The sequence below is a fragment of the Lynx rufus genome, unplaced genomic scaffold (assembly GCF_022079265.1).
Source record: "Lynx rufus isolate CCGP_SWC_20201006 ecotype Redwood Valley unplaced genomic scaffold, mLynRuf1.p SCAF_23, whole genome shotgun sequence".
NCBI lineage: Eukaryota > Metazoa > Chordata > Mammalia > Carnivora > Felidae > Lynx > Lynx rufus.
Window position 1 is genome coordinate 8,038,274 of NW_025814838.1, and position 25,957 is coordinate 8,064,230.

The 25,957-nt window shown below is 38.7% G+C and overlaps 1 protein-coding gene across 1 annotated transcript in view; it reads right to left on the bottom strand.

Annotated features, from left to right (window-relative positions):
- LOC124517903 (phospholipid-transporting ATPase ABCA3-like) overlaps positions 1-15,122 on the bottom strand; it is a 188,133-nt gene extending 173,011 nt beyond the window's left edge. The window contains exons 1-5 of the mRNA XM_047087601.1: positions 15,063-15,122; positions 14,447-14,711; positions 9,509-9,636; positions 7,567-7,714; positions 899-1,158 (exon numbers count right to left, since the gene is read on the bottom strand). Coding sequence (XP_046943557.1) covers positions 899-1,158; positions 7,567-7,714; positions 9,509-9,636; positions 14,447-14,711; positions 15,063-15,122 — 861 coding nt within the window. The remainder of the gene's footprint in view (positions 1-898; positions 1,159-7,566; positions 7,715-9,508; positions 9,637-14,446; positions 14,712-15,062) is intronic.
- Between the last annotated feature and the right edge of the window lie 10,835 nt (positions 15,123-25,957).

Genomic DNA, 25,957 nt, shown 5'->3' on the forward strand with positions numbered 1-25,957 from the left:
TCTTCCTTTATGCCTCACAACAGCTGGTCCAGGTGACTAGATAGTGATAATTTTTCACACAATATCTAGTTGAATATCATGACAGTCCTGTAAATTAGTTTTAATCAATTTATATCTGAGAAAAAAGGCTAGAAAAGTTATATGACATGTCACAGTTAATAAACAACAGAGATAGGATTTAAATCTATGATTTATCAGTTCCTGAAACAAATTAGGCAATAAATCAACCATATGTGTATGTATATGTGTATGTGTGTGTGTGTGTGTATATATACATATAAGTTATATAAGTCTTCTCACCCTCTATATTTATATTATACATTTATATATATTATATAAAATTATTTTATATTATGTATTTTATATATTTACATTATATATATTATACACATTATTGGCTAAATGACTGGAGTTTGAACTGCAAAGCATGTGGCCATAACACAACATGCTCTCTGACCAAGAAACAGAAATTCTGAAGGGAACTATGAGAGGTCATTTAGAAAAAAAAATTCAGATATCAGAAAATGGAAAAAACTAATCACACAATCATAGAATCTTGACATTTAATTGTATCCGAATTCATCAAGAATTCCACAGCCCAGTTGATTATTTCTTTGTAACTCACCTTATTCCAGAGAGATTTAGAGCATTTGGCATTTAAATTCTATCTGTAATTATCTTCTGAAACTAAAACTAAAGACCAATCCAATAATTCCAATAAAAAAAAAATTCTAGAAAACTGCGAAGAGAAGTAAGTGTTCACTTTTGGCTGCTACCAAACCATAACCATCCACCAGTGCTGAGTGGTCAGAAATAATCCAACCCTCCACAAAAATTTATGCTACAAACCCAACTTTTTCTACAGAAATTCTATCTACCACAAGAAAAGGAAAGTTACCTTCAGTCGGTTTTCCTTTTCCCACACAATAGCCTGAATGAGGGTAAGATGATTCATAGAGAAGATAAATAAGATTACTAAAGGGATGAAAATACCAAAAAAGGTATAGAAGTAATCATGAGAATATGCTGGATATGGAAATCTCTGAACAAATACAGTGACTTCTTGGAATAGCTTTTGTGTAGCCTTGTGATTATAGTATTTCATGATGGCAATATCCACGGCATGCTGCATAGCCAGGAACCCTTCAGTGATGTACCCTAAGTGAGAAAACAAGGATTGCTAAGTACAACAGAACAAGTAACAGCTGAGCTGAACAAAGAAAAAGGTAACTGAAGTATGTCAAAGACAAACAACAAAGTTAATTATTGTAAAGAGGCCCTTGTTATAGTCTTAAATTTCCCAGAGCAGCTATTATGGTTTACCCATACAAGCAGATAATAAATACTTTTTATTATTTAAAAAATACAAATATGGTTGACACGCAATGTTACATTGGTTCCAGGTCTACAGCATAGTGATTTGACAAGTTTATACGTTATGCTATGCTTACAAGTGCAGATACTATCTGTCACCATAAAATGCTATTACACTACAATTCACTATACTCCTTATATTGTGCCTTTATTCTCATGACCAATTTACTCCTTAAATGGAAGCCTGTATGTCCCATTCCCCTTCACCCATTTTTCCTATCCCTCCCTCCTCTGGCAACCATCAGTTTGTTCTCTGTATTTATAGGTCTGATTTTGCTTTTTGTTTATTCATTTTTTTTTAAGATTCTTTTTAAAAGGATCCTGAGGCGCCTGGGCGGTTCGATGGGTTAAGCATTCAACTCTTGATTTCGGCTCAGGTCATGATCTCACATTTGTGGGTTCAAGCCCCATGTTGAGCTCGACGCTGACAGTGTAGAGCCTACTTGGATTCTCTCTCTCTCTCTCTCTCTCTCTCTCTCTCTCTCTCTCTCTCTCCTCATCTCTCTCTGCCTCTGCCCTGCTTGCTCACTCATATGCTCACACACACTCTCTCCAAAAAAATAAAAAATAAATAAATAAATAATAAAAGGATCCTAATTCCCAGCTTCCCAGAAAGTAAATATTGTATGAAATTACAGAACTGCTTTCTGAAATTTCAATCAACTGAATGAGAATTACTGTATAGGTATAGATTTTAATTCAGTACTCTTGACATTTGAAAAATTAAGTGAAGTTCATACTGTGAGCTGATATCCACTAAGACAGTAATACTCAGTGTGGTCTTTAGATCTGTGGTAGTATGCAAAAGCTTCTTGCCATTATATAACTTTAGTATGAAAATGAGCAAACACTTAAAAAACTTATTAAAATTTGGCATTGCTGTGACATCTGAAACTGATTTTTCTATTAATCTATACAAATTCTTTATAGATTTTGAATGTGAATATGTGTAACATTTTCTCCCCTCTGGATCTTTCCTTACTATATATTTTTTTAATGTTCATTTTTTTTGAGAGAGAGAGAGAGAGCGAGCAGGGGAGGGGCAGAAAGGGGGAGACAGAGAATCTGAAGCAGGCTCTATGCAGCGAGTGCAGAGCCCAATGCGGGGCTGAACTCACAAACTGTGAGATCATGACCTGAGCCAAAATGAAGAGTTGGACGCTTAACCAATTGAGCCACCCAGGCACCTCTTGCCTTACTATTTTTTTTTCTAATGTTTATTTAGTTTTGAGAGAGAGAGTGAGACAGAGTGTGAGTGGGGGAGGGCCAGAGAGAGGGAGACACAGAATCAGAAGCAGGCTGCAGGCTCTGAGCTGTCAGCACAGAGCCCCACACGGGGCTAGAACCACTAACCGTGAGAACATGACCTGAGCTGAAGTCGGACGCCCAACCAACTGAGCCACCCAGGTGCCCCACCTTACTATTTTTAATAGTGTCTTTCACATAAGCAGAAGTATTTAATTTTAATGAAGTCAATTTATCCATTTTCCCCCTTTTATGGTAATACTTTCTGTCTTAATGAATCATTGCTAGCCCCAAATTCATGAAGATATTCTCATAAATTTTGTTGTGGAAGATTTATGATTTTAGCTTTTGCATTTAGGTTTATGATTATCTCATTAATTAACTAATTTTGTGTAGATATGAGTTAGTGATCAAGATTCATTCTTTCCATATAAATGCCATGTTATTCCATCACAATTTGTTCAAAAGATTTCATTTCCCCAGTGAATTATATTGGCATCTTTGTGGAAAATCGAATGTCTATTTCCAGATACCTCATTCTTTTTATTAATGTATTTCTTCATCCTTAAACCTATACAGTTTTGTCTTAATTATGTACATTTGTACATTAATTAAGTACATTTGTACTTAATGTATTTCTTCATCCTTAAACCTATACAGTTTTGTCTTAATTATGTACATTTGTACAATAGTACAATTGTACTAATTATGTACATTATGTACATATGTACTAAGTCTTAAGTGTTCTTTAACACTGGCATTCCTTTCCAAGATTTTTTTTTACTAAGCTAGACCCTTTGCATTTCCTTATAAATTTTAGGATAGCTTGCCAATTTTTTCAAAAAAGACTGCTGGGATTTTGACTGTCACTATCTTGCTATCATAGATCAATTTAGGGAGAATCTACATCCTAACAATTTTGAGTCATCCAACCAATGAGATTTAGATATCATTTGTTTAGGTGTTTAAATTATCTCTCAGAAATGTTTTGTTATTTTTGGTGTAGATTTATAATTTATTTTTGTAGACTGGCTTTCTATTTTGGGTATTTGCTAAATTAATACATTGTATGTAATACTTTTTTGTGGATCTCTTCAGAATTTCCTGCACACGTGATTCTGTCAACTTCAAACAAAGGTAATTTCACTCTTTCCTTTCCAAAATCTATACATTTTATTTCATTTCCTTTTTCTGATACAAGCTAGGACATCCAGTAATATGCTGAATAGAACTGATGAGAGCAAACAACTTTACTTTATTCATGATTACTAGGGGAGAAATGTTCAATATTTCACTAGGAAGATAACAAATTTCTCACACATGTACTTGATCAGATTCAGAAACTTCACTGTTTTTGTTTTGTTTTGTTTTGTTTGAGAAAGAGGGAGAGACAGCATGCATGCACATGAGTGCATAAGCAGGGGAGGGGCAGAGGGAGAGAGAAAGAATCTCAAAGCAGTCTCCATGCCCAGCGTGGAGCCCAAAGTGGGGCTCAAAGCAGGGATGGATCTCACCACCATGAGATCATGACCTGAGCCAAAATCAAGAGTTAGATGCTTAACAGAGCCACCTGGGGAGGGGGGGGGGGTGGGTGGCGGCCAGAAACTTCACTTGTATTGCTACTTTGGTTTGGAGAGTTTTTAAAATATACCTCTATATTTGGGGAAAAAATGTAGTCTTACAGAAAAGTTGCAAAAATAATAGAGACAGTCCCATATACCATGCATTCTCAACAGAGGGTTATACAACTTCAATTAGACCATAGCACACAGAGCAGATCTGTAGTGTACCTGTAGTATTAAAATTTCATGAGAACACTTGGGGAGAAAATATCCAAAATGATTCTCTAGAAGGGCAATGATGAAAAAAAGATTGAGAAATATTGCTTACACACTGCACCCAGCTTCCCAAATATCGTATCTTACACTATCATGGTAAATCTGTCATAACTAAGAAATTGACAATGGCACAATACAATTTCTAATTTATACAAACTTTGGATTCACCAGTTTCTCACCAATGTCATTTTTTTTCTGTTGCAGAACCCCCATCCAAGATACTACATTGTATTTAGGTGCCATGTCTCCATAGTCTCCTTTGATCTATGAAACTTTATCATCCTTTCTTGTTTTTTAAAACCTTGAGAGTTTTCAAGAATACTGGGCATGTATTTTGGAGAATTATCTACAATTTGGGTTTGCATGATGTTTTTTTTACTAATAGACTAGAATTAAAAGTTTTAGAGAAAGATACCACAGAGGCAAAGTGGCCTCTTCATCAAATTGTATCAGGGAATATTTGCTATCAACATGACATCAAAGTACTCATAAAATTATTTTAAATTCCTTGGCTACTAATTCCAATATCTAGCTTCTCAGCTCACTTATTTATAATGACTCTTTTTTTCTTTTAATTTTAGGTAACATTTTCCTGCTTCTTTGCATGTCCTATAATTTTGGATCTCGTGCCAGAAATTGTGATTAAAGGAAGAGTGGACACTAAGGTGTATAATCATTTGTTCTGTTTTCTTAAAGATGCTATCTCCTTCCTTTGTCATACAGCTAGAGGAAGGAGCTGACCATTTAAATTCCAAGAGTTCAGCTGAGTTGGGCTGAACCTGGGCCTCAACTTAACTTACAGATTGCCTCCTATTCCTTGCCACTACAACCAGCAGTGCCAGGAACTCTCTATGGATCATTAAAAAGAGTTTCTTAGGGTTTCTACCCAGGAACATATTATTAATTTGGCTACTACTATGGTGTGAATGTTCACATCTCCCCAAATCCATATGTAGAAATCCTAACCCCTAAGGGTGATGGTATTAGAAGGTGGGATCTGTGAGATGTGTTTTAATCATGACAGTGCAGCCCTCATAAGTGGGATTAGTGCCTTATAAAAGAGGCTCCAGAGATCTCCTTAGTCCTTTCCACCAACTGAGGACATAGTGAGAAAGCACAAGTGAGAAACTTAGGAAGGGGGCCCCTCACCAGAACATGACCATGCTGGAGCCTTCATCTTGAACTTCACAGCCTCCAGAACTGTGAGCAAGAAATTTCTGTTGTTTATAAGCTGCCCAATATGTGGTATGTATTTTGTTACAGCAGCCTAAGTGAGCTAATACAGCTGCCACTGCCAGACCGCTCCCCAGAAGGGCTGTATCAGCTTGTGTGGCCTCCCTTCTGCAGTGCATTTACATACCCCTGGCAACCCTTAGCATTATCCAACTAACCCTTATAAAATCATACCCCAGGCGAAGTTCATAATGCATGCAGTATGTATGGTGGAAAAGACATAAGATTCCTTGTTAAATTTTATGATGGGGGGGCGCCTGGGTGGCGCAGTCGGTTAAGCGTCCGACTTCAGCCAGGTCACGATCTCGCGGTCTGTGAGTTCGAGCCCCGCGTCAGGCTCTGGGCTGATGGCTCAGAGCCTGGAGCCTGTTTCTGATTCTGTGTCTCCCTCTCTCTCTGCCCCTCCCCCGTTCATGCTCTGTCTCTCTCTGTCCCAAAAATAAATAAACGAAAAAAAAATAAATTTTATGATGGGAAAAAGTTTAAAATATTTATTAAAGAAAATAATAACAAAATAATAAAGAAAATAAAGAAATAAAGAAAATAATAACATGCAAAACAATCCCACCACCTAACAGAGTAAAAGTTTTCATATTTGGAAATTTGTCCCAGCTTTGTGCTGATAAATATGCAGTTTACACAGTTATCATTTCAAAATACAGTTCTGAACTCTGCTTTTTCAGAAGATTTAATGATGGCTATTTTTAATGACTGTACAATGTTCAGTAAAATTAAATTTTATACTTTTGTTATTCATTTACCATATTTAAGATGCAGGTTATTTCAAATTTTTATGAATTATGGTGAATTAGTTATAGCTTGTTTTTCTTGTTGGATAATTTCTTCAAGGTAAATGTGCATTATTGTTAATAAAAACAAAGCCCCACTTAAAGATGTTTTAACCGGGGCGCCTGGGTGGCGCAGTCGGTTGAGCGTCCGACTTTGGCCAGGTCACGATCTCGCGGTCCGTGAGTTCGAGCCCCGCGTCAGGCTCTGGGCTGATGGCTCAGAGGCTAGAGCCTGCTTCCGATTCTGTGTCTCCCTTTCTGTCTGCCCCTCCCCTGTTCATGCTCTGTCTCTCTCTGTCCCAAAAATAAATAAACGTTGAAAAAAAAAATAAAAAAAAATAAATAAAAAAAATTAAAAAATTAAAAAAAAGATGTTTTAACGGTAGTTTGTATAATATATTTTAAATTAATAGAACTATATTAGAAACTGTTTATCAACCCAACAGAGTAGCATACAGTTATAATGAATCAGACCGTGTCAGTACCCAGGAACATGTATGTTAAAGTCATTAAAATCCAAATTTCACAAGTGAAACTACATGAAAAAATAAGGATATACAATGACCAGGAAAAGATAAAAATACATTGTTCCAATATATAAAAGTTTTATATAGGTTTTTGGACACTGAAAATTTTAAATAAAGAAATCACCAGTAGAATTTAAGAAACACAACAGATGAACATGGGGGAAGGGAAGGGAAAAAAGATAAAAACAGAGGGAGGCAAACTATAAAAGACTCTTAAACGCAGAGAACAAACTGGGTTGCTGGAGGGAAGTAGATGGGGGGATGGGTTAAATGGGTGATGGGCATTAAGGAGGGCACCTTTAGGAATGACCACTGGGTGCCATATGTAAGAGAGGAATCACAAGATTCTACTCCTGAAACCAAGACTACACTGTATGTTAACTAATTTGAATTTAAATTTAAAAAAAAAGAAGAAATCACCAGCACAGTAAGTTAAAAATTAACAATTTTCATCACAAGGTTAAAGAAATACAGGTATAAACATGTGATGCCTTAAGAGCCTTACTTATATGACTTATGTGACTAGGATATAAAAATAAGTATGATTAAAGATCTGCTTACCAGGACTCCCCCCATGGGAACTACGTTCACTTCTGGGTCCCAAAGAAGGAAAAGTTGGAAAGAGAACACCTGTTTCCCAGCCTTCTGTTCGGACAAAACCCATATACTTGTTCCTCTGAAAACTACTAAAACGCAGATAATATTTTACCTACAGGGAACAAAAAGAAATGATACCTGTAAACAAAAGATAATTAAGGAAGAATGAGAAACAAAAGGAAGTTAAAGAAAAATCGCATGTGTGTGACTCTGAGGCAGACTGTTGAGCACTAAGTGGATTCCGAACGTTAGGCAGCGGAGCAGACTTGTCATATGGCTATTGTGGGTTTGTGGTAAACAAACACGGTGGCAACTTGCACACCAGTGCCAATGTCTTTTTCCCAAAATAGACAGCTGGCATGCATACTGAAATGAAACACACCAAAAGATGCTGCTAATTTCTCTTCCCATTACATCAGCCAAGTGTTTTGAGAGGAAAATCCCTTCCTCCCCTAAAAGTGATTGTAACCATAAGAAAGAATCCCACATGAGGACAGAGGAGAAATGTGATAAAATATAAATGTGGAATACTGCATAATTTCCCTATTAAATGAAAAGATAATACTAATTCTAGAGAACTAAATAAACCTCGAGGTAGAGCATGCTGGGTCTAAGTAGCTTTACAAGACAGAAAATGGTCCAGCAGTTGCCTAGAGTCAAGGGTCAGACCAGAGAAATCAGTAACATCAGGAGGAGCATGCCGATGTCATAAATCTAGGTAAATATTAATATACTCAGTTATCAAGCCGAGAGCTTCAGACACTTACTGCATGTTCAAGGACTAAGACATAGAACTTATTCCTCAAGGAGCTCAAATTCTAGTTGAGACAACATATATATTTACTTTACAGCAAATTCAATGATAGTAACATGTAAGGAGCATTTATGGGAGTATGGAGGAGGACAGAGGTGGGTGTGGTTAGGAAAGACTGTACAGCAAGTCACAGTAGCAATGTTAAATAAAGGTAAGAGAGTGAGCCAAGTGGCAGGGACAGTGGGGAGATTGTCCAAGGAAAAACAGGTGAAGTTTGAAACTGTACCAAAAACATTCTAACCAGTCTGTATATACACTGATGAGCCTACATCAGCACCAGCTCATACCAAATTAGTAACTTGAGGGAATTTTACATACGTGAAAGGAGTGAGTGAGGGAAAAGAATGAAAACATACCTCCAACTCTACTTACAACCCAGTGGTTTTCCTTACTCTTTCCTTCCATTGAGAACCAGCAGTTATCTTAAATGCAGAATTATAGCTCCATGTGTACATCTATACTATATTTTGATTATTTCCTTCAACACCAAGGACACCAAGTTCAAAGCACAGTCCTTGTCTCTCCTTCTTGGAGGTTGTTATCAGAATCTTCCTCAGAGTCTGCCTATGTCCTAATTCTGATTCCACTTGGCTAAACCTTGGCACTGTTTTCTAGATTTAGATTCTGGTGAAAAACTATGAGATTCAAACAAAAGAAAGAGGAATATTTTCATGCTGTGTTCCATGCTGGTGAAGATGCAGCTGCTTTTAACCCCTCAGGTCTTTTGAGCTGGGAAATCTGCATTCACTTCACCATCATGTACAGAGCTGGGAAAGAGCTGTATCAGATACAGTGGGAAAGGTAATATCCTTGGTGGTCAATGTCTCCTATGATTCTGATTTATAAGGAGAAAATCTAGTACATGGTAAATTTAATTCTTTCCCCACCAACATAAAGCTATGGCTAAATAAGTGCACATACGCAGAAATTAGTTAGATTTGGATTTAAATCCCTGCTCAACTATGTACAAGCAGTATGATCTTGGGTAAGTTGCAGTCCCCCCACTTAATAAATGAAATAATTATGCCTCTACTTCATTAAACCTCAGAAACTGGAAGCACACTTATGAAGTTCTACATAAAACCTTCTTACCTTAAGTGGTAGGGGATCATCACTATTTTGGAATTCATGGTCAAAAACAATAGCAACCAACAATTTTTTAGAGTTATTCTCTTGTTTAACATACTCTTCAAAATCTTGTTCTGAAGAAAAGCCTTGAACTGTAGAAAGAAAAATAAATCTAATGTGTGAGTTGCCCACATACAGGCAAATGTATCTGAGTGCCTTTTCTATCTATAAGATGGAAAAATGCTTTACACGGATGAAAGATTATCAACATATAAATTTTAAAACACTGTTGCTCAGGGGTACCTGGGTGGCTCAGTCGGTTAAGAGTCCAACCTCGGCTTAGGTCATGATCTCATGGTTTGTGAGTTCAAGCCCCGCATCGGGCTCTGTGCTGACAGCTCAGAGCCTGGGGCCTACTTCAGGTTCTGTGTCTCCCTCTTTCTCTCTCCCTCCCATACTTGTGCTGTCTCTCAAAAATAAGTAAATATATATTTTTTAAAGTAAATTTAAAACAGTGTTCAAACATCGGCACAACAAACTAATGGATATTAGGAGTGCATGAAAATCTTTAGGAGTTTTAAAAGTTTGACCACAAGTTTAAAGTATAATTAAAAAAATAAAGTATAACGAATCATTATAATAAATACATACTGAAATAAAGCAAGGAAGAGGGATACTTCCAAAGTGTTTTGAAATTTTCATTTTAGAAGGAAATAACAAAATTGATCCATGAAATCTATTCAAAGTCGTGTACGATGAGAATCTCTAATATCAGAATAAAAACTACTCAGAAGTTGAAGAATGAAACAACTTCACAATTTTAATATTGGAGGTGATTATATGTGATAATCATTATTTTTGGTAGTTTGGAAATGCCAAGCGTGCATACTTTTCTCAAGGTGGGCACAGCTGGAATATAAATTCCAAAGCTGGAAGCAGGATGTCAGGGACTGGAATCAGGTTTGCACCCACGCAAGGTGACCAGGAGCAGGACAAAACAAAATCCTCAGAGAGTTTAAATGATCAAAGCTGGAAAAACAAAGTCCACCAAATTAAACAAAACAAAATAAAACATAGGAACACAGCTGGAAATTTCAGAATATTATCCTGAAAGTACACTGTGAACAAGGTGAAGTGCATACAAACAGGTAGTCAGGTACACTTTGGGGCATGTAGCCTCTGCTTCTGCATCTGAACTTAACCACTGTCATCATCTCACCTGTACATTCTTTACGTCCCAGGGAACCTTCCATCTGCCTTAACCATGGAATGTTGTGGGAATAACCACAATTCTTTGTAACTGCCTGGCCAAGGTGGTAAGGGACTGAGGAGGAATCCACCAGTTTGTCAGTCTGGGCTTCAAGGAAGGTGTTACCTGCTCAAGCAGGGGTATGTGAAAAGACTGAGAGAGATAAAGGGAGATAGTGAGAGATTTTTTTAAATGTTTATTTTATTTTTGAGAGAGAGAGAGAGAGAGAGAGAACAGGGGAGGGAGAGAGAGAGAGGCAGACACAGAATCCAAAGCAGGCTGCAGGCTCTGAGCTGTCCGCACAGAGCCCCACACTGGGCTCGAAATCACAAACCCCAAGATCAAGACCTGAGCCTCAGGAGTTAACTTACTGAGCCACCCATGTGCCCTGAAAGTGAGAGATTTATGAGTGCTTAATGAGGCTAAAACATGTGTTTGTGTGGATTTCTCAAAAATAGAACTGGAGGGAAATTTATTTATTATTTATTTATTTTCATTTATTATCTGGGGTGGCTTTATTTTTTCCCCAGCTTTATTGAAGTACATGACACATAAAAGTTGTGTATTTAAGCTGTAAAACATGATAATGTGACATATGTATACACTGTGAAATGACTGTAACAATCAAGCTAATTAATATCTCCACCATGACACAGTTACCACTTACTTTATTTTAAAAATTTTCTGCCCAGAGTGATTTAGGTGTTACTGACAAAATAAAATTGTATATATGTAGGTTGTATAATGTGATTTTAAGGTATAACATTATGTTTTAATATATGCATAGACTGTGAATTGATTATCAAAATCAGGTTAATTAACTCATCTATCACCTTTTGTAGTCACCATCCTCTTTTATGAGAAGAACACTGCAAGATCTACTTCCGGAATAAATTTTATGTACACTATATAGTGTTATTGACTATAGTCACCATGTACATTAGATTTCCAGGACTTACTCATCTTTATAACTGAAAGTTCATACACCCTGACCAAAATCTCCCCATTTTCCCCACCCACCCCCACTCCAGAAACCATGACTCTACTCTCTGTTTCTGTGAGCTCAGTATTTTTAGATAACACATATAAGTGAGATTATAAAGTATTTGTCTTTCTGTGTCTGGCTTTTTTCACTTAGCATAATGTTCTCCAAACATAATACATATTGTTACAAGACAGGATCTCCTTCTTTTTTGTGATGGAACAATCACTTTTTCCTTATGCACTGATCTGCTGATGGACACTATGGTTGCTTCTATACCTTGGTTGATTGTAAATAATGCTGCAATGAATAATTATGGACTTACAAACCTTGAAAAAGGGAAATGCATAGGGTGAGTGCCATATCCACCCTGGTACTTTCCCTGAACGCATTTGCAGAAAATTGTAGACTTACTGAGCTTAAGAAAAGAGATGAGAGCTCAGGCTGCCAAAATGGCTGGAACTTGAGAGGTAAACTTGCAAAGAGAGGAGAAGAGCATAGAAGTGAAAATCAGCTTGTAAATTCCTCTGAAGTCAGCAGCCAACTCCTGAACTGAGAATGTATAGGCTAAGACTCTTTGAAACCAAGGAGATAACAGCAGGTGGCAGGCTAAAATGCTAAGCAGGGATTTCATCAGGTACACAGTGCTGATGAAATAGAGGATATTAGTGTTCAAGCCCCACAAAGGTCGAGGAGCCCTCATAAATACTCCAGGCTTCCAGCTGACACCCTAGAAGAGCCATGCCCTAGAACACAGGATATGCTGCAAGAGTAAAGACAAAACTGAAACAGAGCCGCCCTTATGAAGCCTAAAACCAGACTTTGATGGAATCAAGTTACTCTGTCAGTACTCTAACAACCAACCAGAAGAAAAGTTAACCCTCAGGAGCCTCTGATGTTTTTTATCCACAACACCTGTCATTTTATAAAAATATACAAAATATGCTATAAAACAGAACTCAATGACTTAAAGAGAAAAAAATATATACAAGTAATCTAGATACCACAATTTTCCAGTTAAGGACTTTAAAAGTAACTATGGTTAATATAGTTAAAAAAGAGAGAACACTTCTCTGGTTACCTGAAATCTATTAAAAACAGGACAAGCGGAAATTCCAGAACAGAGAAATATTTTTAGAAACGATTCAACAGAGAGATCACATGAGCTAATAGTTTCAAAACATATAAGCATAAAGAAATTTGAACATTGTATATAATGTTAAAGTAGATGTTTTATGTCTATATATTTATATATAAAACACCTATTTCATACTAACAACACCGAGGTGGAAATGTAATACCTCTGTCAATAACTGACAGAATAAGCAGACAAAAACCAGTAAGAATACATATATTTTTTTTAAACGTTTATTTATTTTTGGGACAGAGAGAGACAGAGCATGAACGGGAGAGGGGCAGAGAGGGAGACACAGAATCGGAAACAGGTTCCAGGCTCTGAGCCATCAGCCCAGAGCCCGACGCGGGGCTCGAACTCCGGGACCGCGAGATCGTGACCTGGCTGAAGTCGGACGCTTAACCGACTGCGCCACCCAGGCGCCCCAAGAATACATATTTGAAAAGCATTATGATTAACTAACTTGACAACTTCGCCTGGGTAGCATTTATAAAACACTACAAGCAAAACCCACAAAACACATGGTCTTTACAAATGTACATGGTACATTTTTCAAAATACACCATAAAGTGGGCATAAACAATTCTCAAAATTTCAAAGAACTGAAATCAAATATATTCTGATTCAAGGAAGTTAAAATAGAAATGGAAAAAAAAAAACCGAGAAAGAGAACAACAAATTCCAAATGTTTTCAAGTAAAGTAATACATTTCTAAGAATCCCATGCATCAAAGATGAAATCAGAATGGAAATCAGGCAATATTCTGGGTAACCCAAAGTAGCTTCTAAGAGACTACGTTTATTGGGATATTTGTATTATATACTTCAAAGCTTATTGGGGATTTTGCATTCTTCTGCTTCACTGATGTTTTAAATAAGATATGTTTTGAGATGGCATCTGGTCTCAAGTTCCCTCAAATCCCCTGAGAGTCAAAAAAAAAAAAAAGGCTGAAAAAATATACTAGTGAATAAATGTATGTATGTAAAAGGAAGGGGCACTAGAGGTATGCTCACCAAACTTTTGACAGTGTTTCTTTCTGGGGGAAAAGGAGAGAAATTGAGTTGAGAAGGCGGGGTAAGCTTACTGTGGGGCTTTTAAGATAATTCTATGTAGTTTAAGTCTTCTCTAAAGCATCTATATATGACTTGCACATTTTTATATGAACAATGTTTGAAATAACTGACCACAGAGCATGCATCCAGAATGAGGGCTCATGCTTATGCTGTGCCTGTGTGTACCTTTGGTGCACATCATATACCTCCAGGGTTATACTTACCAGGTTTAAGAAGCACAACCAGAAACCAGGACGACTTAGTATCAAAGAATTGGATAATAATCCAAAATAATATAAATTGATTATCTAATTTTTAAATATTACTATGTTTTGGGCTCTAGGAGAAAATATTTTTTTATGAATTTAACTCTCAAGTTTAACAAAGTCTGTAATATTATATCTAGGAGGGTACTCTCTGGTTATGAGGATATATCCTATAATGCTTTAGCTGGGAGAACAATGCCTGGCTAAAAGATTACATATGTGTCTTTACTGAAACCCAGTTTAATAATACATTTTTTCAAAAAACTTTAATTTCTAACCTGTGAAATTATAGTGTAAATCCCTCTTCACGTGGTCAACAATACTCTTCACCACAACACTTTTGGAAGGCACGAAAGCCAGTTCCCATGGACCAGGAAAAATCATGGGCATTCCAAGAAATGCAGGTAACTTATCAATAGGCTGAAGAGAGTAATTGAAAGGCCCATACTTCTTTATAGTCAAAATCTTTCGTGTTAACAGAAGCGTACCAGCAAATAGTAACGTCAGGGTGAATTCTACAAATAACGCCACCAATCGCCGCCTCTAGGAGATGGAAAAAAAAAAAGATTATGTTAATTGTCCTGTAAGTCCATTACCTCTGCAAATGCCTAATTCTTTTTTATTAAAAGACACTTCTTAAAAGAAGATATATAGATGGCAAAGAAGAACTCTATAGTAGCAATAGTTTCCTGGACTATCTGTTTTCTCCATTCTCCATGTCATTCTGCTATTATTTCACTCTGTGAGGACTCTTCACATTTGGAAGAGATACCCCCAGCTGTAGGACTGCGAAAAATTTAACAGTATAAATTGAAATGTAGTGATCAGGCTGTAAGAATTTTCACACTGTGGTCTCTTAGCTGTTGCAAAACTCCTATAGATAGCTCAACTTACCTTTAAAATAAAATTCTTCCACAGAAGAGCCATAAATTGGTAAACCCATGAGAAATCCATTCTTCAATTCTAAGGAGGGAGTAAAGATTTTTACTTAGATTTGAATTGTTTAATGTTTTAATCAAACTCAAAGGAGGACAATAAGAAACAATAAGCACTTGAAATATTAGAGAAGCTGTTTATCCCTAAATCCCTACTCAGTATCTACCAGGTTTCTAATATGTATAAAACTTCAAGCACAGGGGCGCCTGGGTGGCGCAGTCGGTTAAGCGTCCGACTTCAGCCAGGTCACGATCTCGCGGTCCGGGAGTTCGAGCCCCGCGTCGGGCTCTGGGCTGATGGCTCAGAGCCTGGAGCCTGTTTCCGATTCTGTGTCTCCCTCTCTCTCTGCCCCTCCCCCGTTCATGCTCTGTCTCTCTCTGTCCCAAAAATAAATAAACGTTGAAAACAAAAAAAAAATTAAAAAAAAAAAAAAAAAACCTCAAGCACAAAACAAAGATCAGTATGTTATTGATGCAAGCTTCCAGGTAAATTTGACCAGTGCCTTTCCCAATGATTACTAAGAAACAATACAAGAGATAATAAATAATCACCATCAGCAAAAAGACAAAATGGTATGTGAAAATCACATCATAGCTATAAGCCCAAAAATGCCACTCAACAAGTAGCAAGATTGAAAGTACTTCCATTAACAACATTGCTAATAGGAGAAGATTCATTTTTATATTTAATGAATATTTGCTGAACATCTATTACGTGACATATTAAGTCACTAAGGTGTATAATGGGAAACATAACAAAGGTTTTTATTTGTTATTTTATTAATAGGTTATTAATAACCCAGGATCTGAAACCAGACTATCTAGGTTGGTTCTCAGCTCTACCACTATCTGTGTGATCTTGAACACTTGACTTAAATTCTTGGAGCTACCAGAGAGAGAGCTACAATTCAGGGCCAGGAAGGGGAGACATTATTTTAGGACCTCACCTTATAAATAAGGATGAATGTGAAAGAAACTGGCCAGGGCCTGTGCAGGGACTGCACAATTTCAAATAATTTTAATCCTTGATACCAGATGAAGGTATCCTATATTGCAAATGCCTGTGGTACCTAGAACAACAAAAAAAAAAATAAATCCTCTCTGAAGAAAACTAATATTATCCTGGAGACTTGGCTATTTCTCCAAACAATTTTTTGGAATATAACATCTGGCACTCCTGACATCTGGGGTGGAATTATCAGGAGCAAAATTTAAAATAAGTATGCTTACCATTTTCAAGGCAAAAAACATAGAAGGTTTAGAAATTCCACAAAAGGACATTAGATTAGGATCTCAAAGGATGGAGGAAGCAGTGGTCCTAGACCTAAGCATAAAGCTAACCTATAAAACTAGTAGAAAACATATAGAAGAATATCTTTGTGGCCTTGTGGATACAGAGATTTCTTAAAGTAAATGAAAAAAACTACAAGCCATAAAAAAGATCTTCATCAAAATCTAAAATTTTTGCTCCTAAAAGAATACCATCATGAAAATAGGAAAGAAAGCCATAAAAGGGGAAAATATTTCTAACATATTTATCTGACAAAAGACATATATAAGCATTGCTATAAGTCAATAATAAAAATATAACAACCCAAATTTTTAAAGTGGGAAATACACTCAAAAAGACATTTAAGCTAGAACAATGCTAAAATTTGTATGGAACCACAAAAGACCCTGGATAGCCAAAGTAATGTTGAAAAAACTGAAGGCATCATAATTCTGGATGTTAGCCTGTTTACAAGGCTGTAATCATCAAGGCAATATGGTATTGGCACAAAAATAGACACACAGACCAATGGAATAGAATATAGAACCCAGAAATGGGCCCACAAACATATGACCAACTAATCTTTGACAAAGCAGCATAAAGCATCCGATGGACAAAAGACAGTCTCTTTAGCAAATGGTGCTGGAGAACTGGACAGCAACATGCAGAAGAATGAAACTGGACCACTTTCTTACACCATACACAAAAATAAATTCAAAATAGATGAAAGACCTAAATGTGAGACAGGAAACCATCAAAATCCTATAAGAGAAAAGAGGCAGCAAACTCTTTGACCAGCGGCAGCAACTTCTTACTTGACAGGTCTCTGGAGGCAAGGGAAATAAAAGTAAAATTGAACTGTTGGGACCTCATCAAGATAAAAAGCTGCACAGTGAAGGAAAAAAATCAACGAAACTAAAAGACAACCTTCAAAATGAGAACAGATATTTGCAAAAGAAGATATATTGGATAAAATATCAAAAATCTATAAACATCAAACTCAACATACAAAAAAAAAATTCAGTGAAGAAATGGGCAGAAGGCATGAATAAACACTTTTCCAAAGACATCCAGATGGCTAACAGACACATGAAAAGACGCTCAACATCACTCATCATTGGAGAAATACAAATGAGATACCACCTTACACTTGTTAGAATGGCTAAATTTAACAACTTGGGAAAACAACAGATGTTGGCCAGGATGTGGAGAAAGGGGAACCCTCTTACACTGTTGGTGGGAATGCAAACTGTGCAGCACTCTGGAAAACAGCATGGAGGTTCCTCAAAAAATTAAAAAAGAACTACCCAATGACCCAACAATTGCAGTAGTAGGTATTTACCAAAAGATACAAAAATTCTGATTTGAAGGGCACAGGCACCCCAATGCTATCAACAATAGCTAAATTATGGAAAGCGCCCAAATGTCCATTAACTGATGAATGGATAAGAAAATGTGGCATGTGTATACACACACAGTACGGAATATTAGTTGGCAATTAAAAAGAATGAAATCTTGCCATTTTCAACAACGTGGATGGACCTACTTTGCTAAGCAAATTAAGTCAGTCAGAGATAGAAAAATTATATGATATCACTCATATGTGGAATTTAAGAAACAAAACATGTAAACATCAGGAAGGGGGGGGAAAATAAAATAAAAGCAGAAAGGAAGGCAAACCATAAGAGACTCTTAAATAGGACAAACTTAGGGCTGCTAGATGGGAGGTTGGTGGGGCAATGGGCCAAATGGGTGATGGGCATTAAGGAGGGCACTCGGATGAACAGTAGGTGTCATATGTAAGTGATAAATCACTAGGTTCTACTCCTGAAAACAATAGTATACTGTATGCTAACTTGAAATAAAATTTTTAAAAAGAATAAAGCTGCTATAAAGACCTAATTAATGAATAAGAGGTACGGTTTCCGGAGGAAGATGGCAGGGTAGGAGGACGATGGACTCACCGCGTCCTGCTGACCACTTAGATTCCACCCACATCTGCCTAAATAACCCAGAAAACCACCAGAAGACTGGCAGAATGGACTCTCTGGAGCCAAGCGTAGACGAGAGGCCCACAGAAGAGGGTAGAAAGGGCCGAGAGGTGATGCGTGCTACATGCACTGGCGGGAGGGAGCCGGGGCAGTGGAGGGGCAGCCCGCCCAGCAAGGCAGAGCCCCTCAGTCTGGCTTGAAAAATCAGAGGGGCCGGACGGAGTGTGTTCTGACAGCCAGCGGGACTTAACATCTGGAATATTATAAGTCAACAGCTCTGCTCTGAGAGCGGGAGGGCTAGAGGACAAAGGGAGGGAAAGCTGTTGAGCCTCGGAGGACAGAGCTCAGCCTGGCGGGGAACAAAGGCTCTTACCAGCGCCATCTCCCTTGCCCACCCCCCAGCCAAAATCCCTAAGGGAACTAGTTCCCGTCAAAGAACTTGCTGGCACCAAGCAAACAACCAATGCTGTGCTTCCGCGGATCCATCCATCCGATGGGGCCGCCTCCCTCCCGGTGCCGCAGGGCCCCTCCTGAAGCTGACCACCGAAGGCAAAATGAGCTGAGTCTGCTCCTTCTGCCCCTGTGCACCTTCAGGATCCACCCCAGCTAATACACCAGATCCCATCGAAGCAGCACCAGAAGGCTGGCAGTGTGGAAGTAGCCCAGACAGGGGCCATACCACTCCACAGTGAGTCCTGCCCCTGGGAGAGGGGAAGATAAGGTACACACCAGTCTGACTGTGGCCCCAGCGGTGGACTGGGGGCAGACATCAGGTCTGACTGCGGCCCCACCCACCAATGCAAGTTACTCCAGACAGCACAGAGGAAGAGTCCTGCAGTTCCATGCCACTCCAGGGACTATCCAAAATGGCGAAATGGAAGAATTCTCCTCAAAAGAAACTCCAGGAAGTAGCAACAGCTAACAAACTGATCAAAAACGACTTAAGCAATGTTAGAGAAAATGAATTTAAAATAATAGTCATAAAATTAATCGCTGGGCTTGAAAAAAGTATAGAGGACACCAGAGAATTTATTACTACAGAGACTAAGGGACTAAGAAATAGTCAGGAGAGCTAAAAAATGCTATTAGTAAGCTGCAAAATAAAATGGAGTCGACCACAGCTCGGATTGAAGAGGCAGAGGAGAGAATAGGTGAATTAGAAGATAAAATTATGGAAAAAGAGGAAGCTGAGAAAAAGAGAGATAAAAAAAATCCAGGAGTAGGAGGGGAGAATTAGAAAACTAAGTGATGCAATCAAATGCAACAACATATGCATAATTGGGGTTCAGGGAAGGAAGAGAGAAAGAAAGGTGATGAAAGTGTACTTGAAGAAATCATAGCTGAGAACTTCCCTGATCTGGGGAAGGAAAAGGCATTGAAATCCAAGAGGCACAGAGAACTCCCTTCAGACGTAACTTGAATTGATCTTCTGCATGACATATCATAGTGAAACTGGCAAAACACAAGGATAAAGAGAACATTCTGAAAGCAGCTAAGGATAAACATGCTCTGATATATAAAGGGAGACCAATAACTAGTGACAGATTTATCTACTGAAACTTGGCAGGCCAGAAAGCAATGGCAGGAAATCTTCAATGTGATGAACAGAAAAAATATGCAGCCAAAAATCCTCTATCCAGCAAATCTGTCATTTAGAATAGAAGGAGAGATAAAGGTCTTCCCAAACAAACAAAAACTGAAGGAATTCGTCACCACTACACCAGCCCTACAAGAGATCCTAAGGGGGATCCTGTGAGACAAGGTACCAGAGACATCACTACAAGCATGAAACCTACAGACATCACGATGACTCTAAACCCATATCTTTGAGTAATAACACTGAATGTAAATGGACTAAATGCTCCAACCAAAAGACACAGGGTATCAGAATGGATAAAAGAACAAGACCCATCTATTTGCTGTCTACAAGAGACTCATTTTAGACCCAAGGACACCTTCAGATTGAAAATGAGGGGATGTAGAACTATTTATCATGCTACTGGAAGTCAAAAGAAAGCTGGAGTAGCCATACTTATGTCGGACAAACTAGACTTTAAATTAAAGGCTGTAACAAGAGATGAAGAAGCGCATTATACAATAATTACAGGGCCTATCCATCAGGAAGAGCTAACAATTATAAATGTCTATGTGCTGAATACGGGAGCCCCCAAATATATAAAGCAATTAATCACAAACATAAGCAACCTTATTGATAAGAATGTGGTAATTGTGGGGAATTTAATACCTCACTTACAACAATGGATAGATCATCTAGACACAGGATCAATAAAGAAACAAGGGCCCTGAAAGATACATTGGACCAGATGGACTTGACAGATATATTTAGAACTCTGCATCCCAAAGCAACAGAATATACTTTCTTCTCGAGTGTACATGGACATTCTCCAAGATAGATCATATACTGGGTCACAAAACAGCCCTTCATAAGTATACAAGAATTGAGATCATACCATGCATACTTTAGGACCACAATGCTGTGAAACTTGAAGTCACCCACAGGAAAAAGTCTGGAAAACCTCCAAAAGCATGGAGGTTAAAGAACACCCTACTAAAGAACCAATGGTCAACCAGGCAATTAGAGAAGAAATTAAAAAATATATGGAAACAAACGAAAATGAAAATACAACAATCCAAATGCTTTGGGATGCAGCAAAGGCAGTCCTGAGAGGAAAGTACATTGCAATCCAGGCCTATCTCAAGAAACAAGAAAAATCCCAAATACAAAATCTAACAGCACACCGAAAGGAAATAGAAGCAGAGCAGCAAAGGCAGCCTAAATCCAGCAGAAGAGAAATAATAAAGATCAGAGCAGAAATAAACAATGTAGAATCTAAAAAAACTGTAGAGCAGATCAACGACGCCAAGAGTTGGTTTTTTGAAAAAATAAACAAAATTGATAAACCTCTAGCCAGGCTTCTCAAAAAGAAAAGAGAGATGACCCAAATAGATAAAATCAGGAATGAAAATGGAATTATTACAACCAATCCCTCAGAGATACAAGCAATTATCAGGGAATACTAGGAAAAATTATATGCCAACAAACTGGACAACCTGGAAGAAATGGACAAATTCCTAAACACCCACACACTTCCAAAACTCAATCAGGAGGAAATAGAAAGCTTGAACAGACCCATATCCAGCAAAGAAATTGAATCAGTTATCAAAAATCGCCCAACAAATAAGAGCCCAGGAACAGATGGCTTCCCAGGAGAGTTCTACCAGACGTTTAAAGCAGAGATAATACCTATCCTTCTCAAGCTATTCCAAGAAATAGAAAGGGAAGGAAAACTTCCAGCCTCATTCTATGAAGCCAGTATTACTTTGATTCCTAAACCAGACAGAGACCCAGTAAAAAAAGAGAACTACAGGCCAATATCCCTGATGAATATGGATGCAAAAATTCTCAGTAAGATACTAGCAAATCGAATTCAACAGCTTATAAAAAGAATTATTCACCATGATCAAGTGGGATTCATTCGTGGGATGCAGGGCTGGTTCAACATTCAGAAATCATTCAGCGTGATACATCACATTAATAAAAGAAAAGATAAGAACCATATGATCCTGCCCATCGATGCAGAAAAAGCATTTGACAAAATTCAGCATCCTTTCTTAATAAAAACCCTTCAGAAAGTCGGTATAGAAGGAACATACTTCAACATCATAAAAGCCATTTATGAAAAGCCCACAGCTAACATCATCCTCAATGGGGAAAAACTGAAAGCTTTTTCCTGAGATCAGGAACACGACAGGGATGTCCACTCTCACCGCTGCTGTGTAACATAGTGTTGGAAGTGATAGCATCAGCAATCAGACAACAAAAGGAACTCAAAGGCATCAAAATTGGCAAAGATGAAGTCAAGCTTTCACTTTTTGCAGATGACATGATATTATACATGGAAAATCCGATAGACTCCACCGAAAGTCAGCTACAACTGATACATGAATTTAGTAAAGTCGCAGGATACAAAATCAATACACAGAAATCAGCTGCATTCTTATACACTAAAATGAAGCAACAGAAAGGCAAATAAAGAAACTGATCCCATTCACAATTGCACCAAGAAGCATAAAATACCTAGGGATAAATCTAACCAAAATGTACAAAATCTGTATGCTGAAAACTATAGAAAGCTTAGGAAGGAAATTGAAGAAGATATAAAGAAATGGAAAAACATTCCATGCTCATGGATTGGAAGAATAAATATTGTCAAAATGTCAATACTACCCAAAGCTATCTACACATTCAATGCAATCCCAATCCAAATTGCAACAGCATTCTTCTCAAAACTAGAACAAGCAATCCTAAAATTCATATGGAACCACAAAAGGCCCTGAATAGCCAAAGTAATTTTGAAGAAGAAGACCAAAGCAGGAGGCATCACAATCCCAGACTTTAGCCTCTGCTACAAAGCTGTCATCATCAAGACAGCATGGTATGGGCACAAAAACAGACACATAGACCAATGGAATAGAATAGAAACCCCAGAACTAGACCCACAAACGTATGGCCAACTCATCTTTGACAAAGCAGGAAAGAACATCCAATGGAAAAAAGACAGTCTCTTTAACAAATGGTGCTGGGAAATTTGGACAGCAACATGCAGAAGTGTGAAACTAGACCACTTTCTTACACCATTCACAAAAGTAAAGTCAAAATGGATGAAGGACCTGAATGTGAGACAGGAAACCATCAAAACCCTAGAGGAGAAAGCAGGAAACGACCTCTCTGACCTCAGCTGTAGCAATTTCTTACTTGACACTTCCCCAAAGTCAAGGGAATTAAAAGCAAAAATGAACTATTGGGACCTCATGAAGATAAAAAGCTTCTGCAATGCAAAGGAAACAACCAACAAAACTAAAAGGCAACCAACGGAATGGGAAAAGATATTTGCAAATGACATATCGGACAAAGGGCTAGTATCCAAAATCTATAAAGAACTCACCAAACTCCACACCCAAAAAACAAATAATCCAGTGAGGAAATGGGCAGAAAACATGAATAGACACTTCTCTAAAGAAGACATCCGGATGGCCAACAGGCACATGAAAAGATGCTCAACGTCGCTCCTCATCAGGGAAATACAAATCAAAACCACACTCAGATATCACCTCACGCCAGTCAGAGTGGCCAAAATGAACAAATCAGGAGACTATAGATGCTGGAGAGGATGTGGAGAAACGGGAACCCTCTTGCACTGTTGGTGGGAATGCAAACTGGTGCAGCCACTCTGGAAAACAGTGTGGAGGTTCCTCAAAAAATTAAAAATAGACCTACCCTATGACCCAGCAGTAGCACTGGTAGGAATTTACCCAAGGGTTACAGGAGTACTGATGCATAGGGGCACTTGTACCCCAATGTTTATAGCAGCACTCTCAACAATAGCCAAATTATGGAAAGAGCCTAAATGTCCATCAACTGATGAATGGATAAAGAAATTGTGGTTTATATACACAACGGAGTACTACGTGGCAATGAGAAAGAATGAAATATGGTCCTTTGTAGCAACGTGGATGGAACTGTAGAGTGTGATGCTAAGTGAAATAAGCCATACAGAGAAAGACAGATACCATATGTTTTCACTCTTATGTGGATCTTGAGAAACTGAACAGAAGACCATGGGGGAGGGGAAGGAAAAAAAAAGAGGTTAGAGTGGGAGAGAGCCAAAGCATAAGAGACTCTTCAAAACTGAGAACTGAGGGTTTATGGGGGGTGGGAGGGGGAGGTGGGTGATGGTATTGAGGAGGGCACTTTTTGGGATGAGGACTGGGTGTTGTATGGAAACCAATTTGACAATAAATTTCATATAAAAAAAAAAGAAAAAGAGGTACAAATATCCGGTTACCAAAGGAAAAAAGAAAGATCTAATTAATTAATTAATTAAAAACCCAGAGGTTTCCTTCCTTTTAAATCTTCTGCCTACTTTGCATACAATGAGGTGACCAAGATGGCCTGCCTGTTACTCTGAGCTGGACCAACCTTTAGAAAGGCTCTTCTGGCTCTAGGTCCTAACCACCCTTTTCTTTGAACATGTGCTTTAGAAAACTTGTAATTATACATCCTTTCTCTGTTTAAAATACAGATAACCCTTTTTTACAAGCCTCTTTCCTGTTTTACAACCCCAAACTGCCTTTCTGAAAGACCTGGGAGTCATCCTTTGACACGTAATCCTCAAGGAAGATAACATCCCTATTCCCAGTCTGTGTGCGAGGGGGGGGAGCTAGCTTCCAACAGGCACCAATCAGCAAACACAGATGGCCTCATCAGAGAACCACATGGACAAACTCAGGAAGTTACTCAAGGTGTTCTCCTGGTCACCCTTCCCTCCAACTTTTCCAACTTTCCCATTGTCTCACCTCAGTCCACAAACACCTTCCCACCCTTGGTTTCAGCAGAGTTGAGCTCAGACTGAGTTCTGGCCTCTCTTCCCTGCTCCGGTAGCCTCGCATAAAGTCTTCCTTGCCTGTTTTACTTCGTCCAGTGCAGTTTTTGCTTTGACAGAAGAAAACTAAGACAACGTGAGCTTCCTGCAGCACTTAACTTCCATACCCCTTCTCTCTATTTATTGAACACTTACTGTGTTCTGTCAGTTGAAATAGTCTAGTCACCCTGAGAGATGGGTACACGTAATATCCAGGTTCTTTCAGACAAGGAAACCCAGGCTTTGTGAAGTCAAAGTTTACCTTGGGTCATTGCTATAATCTGACTGTCTGGGTCCTCCCCTCCTCCCCAGATTCTTATGTTGAAATCCAAACCCGGATGTGATGGTATCAGGATGAGGGACATTGGGCACGTGATTAGGCCATGAGGATGGAGCCCCCGTGAATGGGATTAGTGCCCATATTATAAGACAGGGCCCCAGAGAGCTCCCCTGCTCCCAGAAATCAGGCTCTCACCACACACTGAATCTCACGGACCTCTGAGCTGAGACTTCCCAGCCTCCAGAACTGTGAGAAATACATTTGGGTGGCCCAGCCCACGGTAGGTATTCTATTACAGCAGCCCCAGCTGACTGGGACAGTCACACAGCAAGTCAATTCTGGACACCCCAGCCCTCGACCCAAAACACGTGCCTCCAGACCCCTGGCTTTCAAATACTGAAGGCAACCAAAATAAAATTCTGTTTGTTTAATGTGTTCCCATTAGCTTCTCTGTGTGTCTTGGGGTCCAGAGAAGTGTCTCCTACGTCATGTGCTTGTTTTGGCACTTTCTCCTCCCCGGGAAGTCAGGGATGCATTCCCCAGAGCAGGGGCACTTGGAGAGGAAAAGAAGGGAGTGAGGTCCAGTGAGGGACATGCAAAACTACAGGATGGAGGGTCAACGCTGGGTGTGGCGGCGAGCGGCGAGCGACATTAGACAGCGAGGTACGGGGAATATTATAATATATATGTTACATACAACGGGCTTTGGAGGGGGCAGAAGGGTTGTGGAGGGTTCCAGTGTATTGGGGCTTTTGGTGTTGGCGGGTTCGCACTTTCCGGCTCTGCACTCAACAGTGCGGCCAGGGGGTGGGCCTCCGGGGAAGTCCAGGAGGCCCACCCTCCGCCTCCCCGGGGGAATCTGGGGAGCAG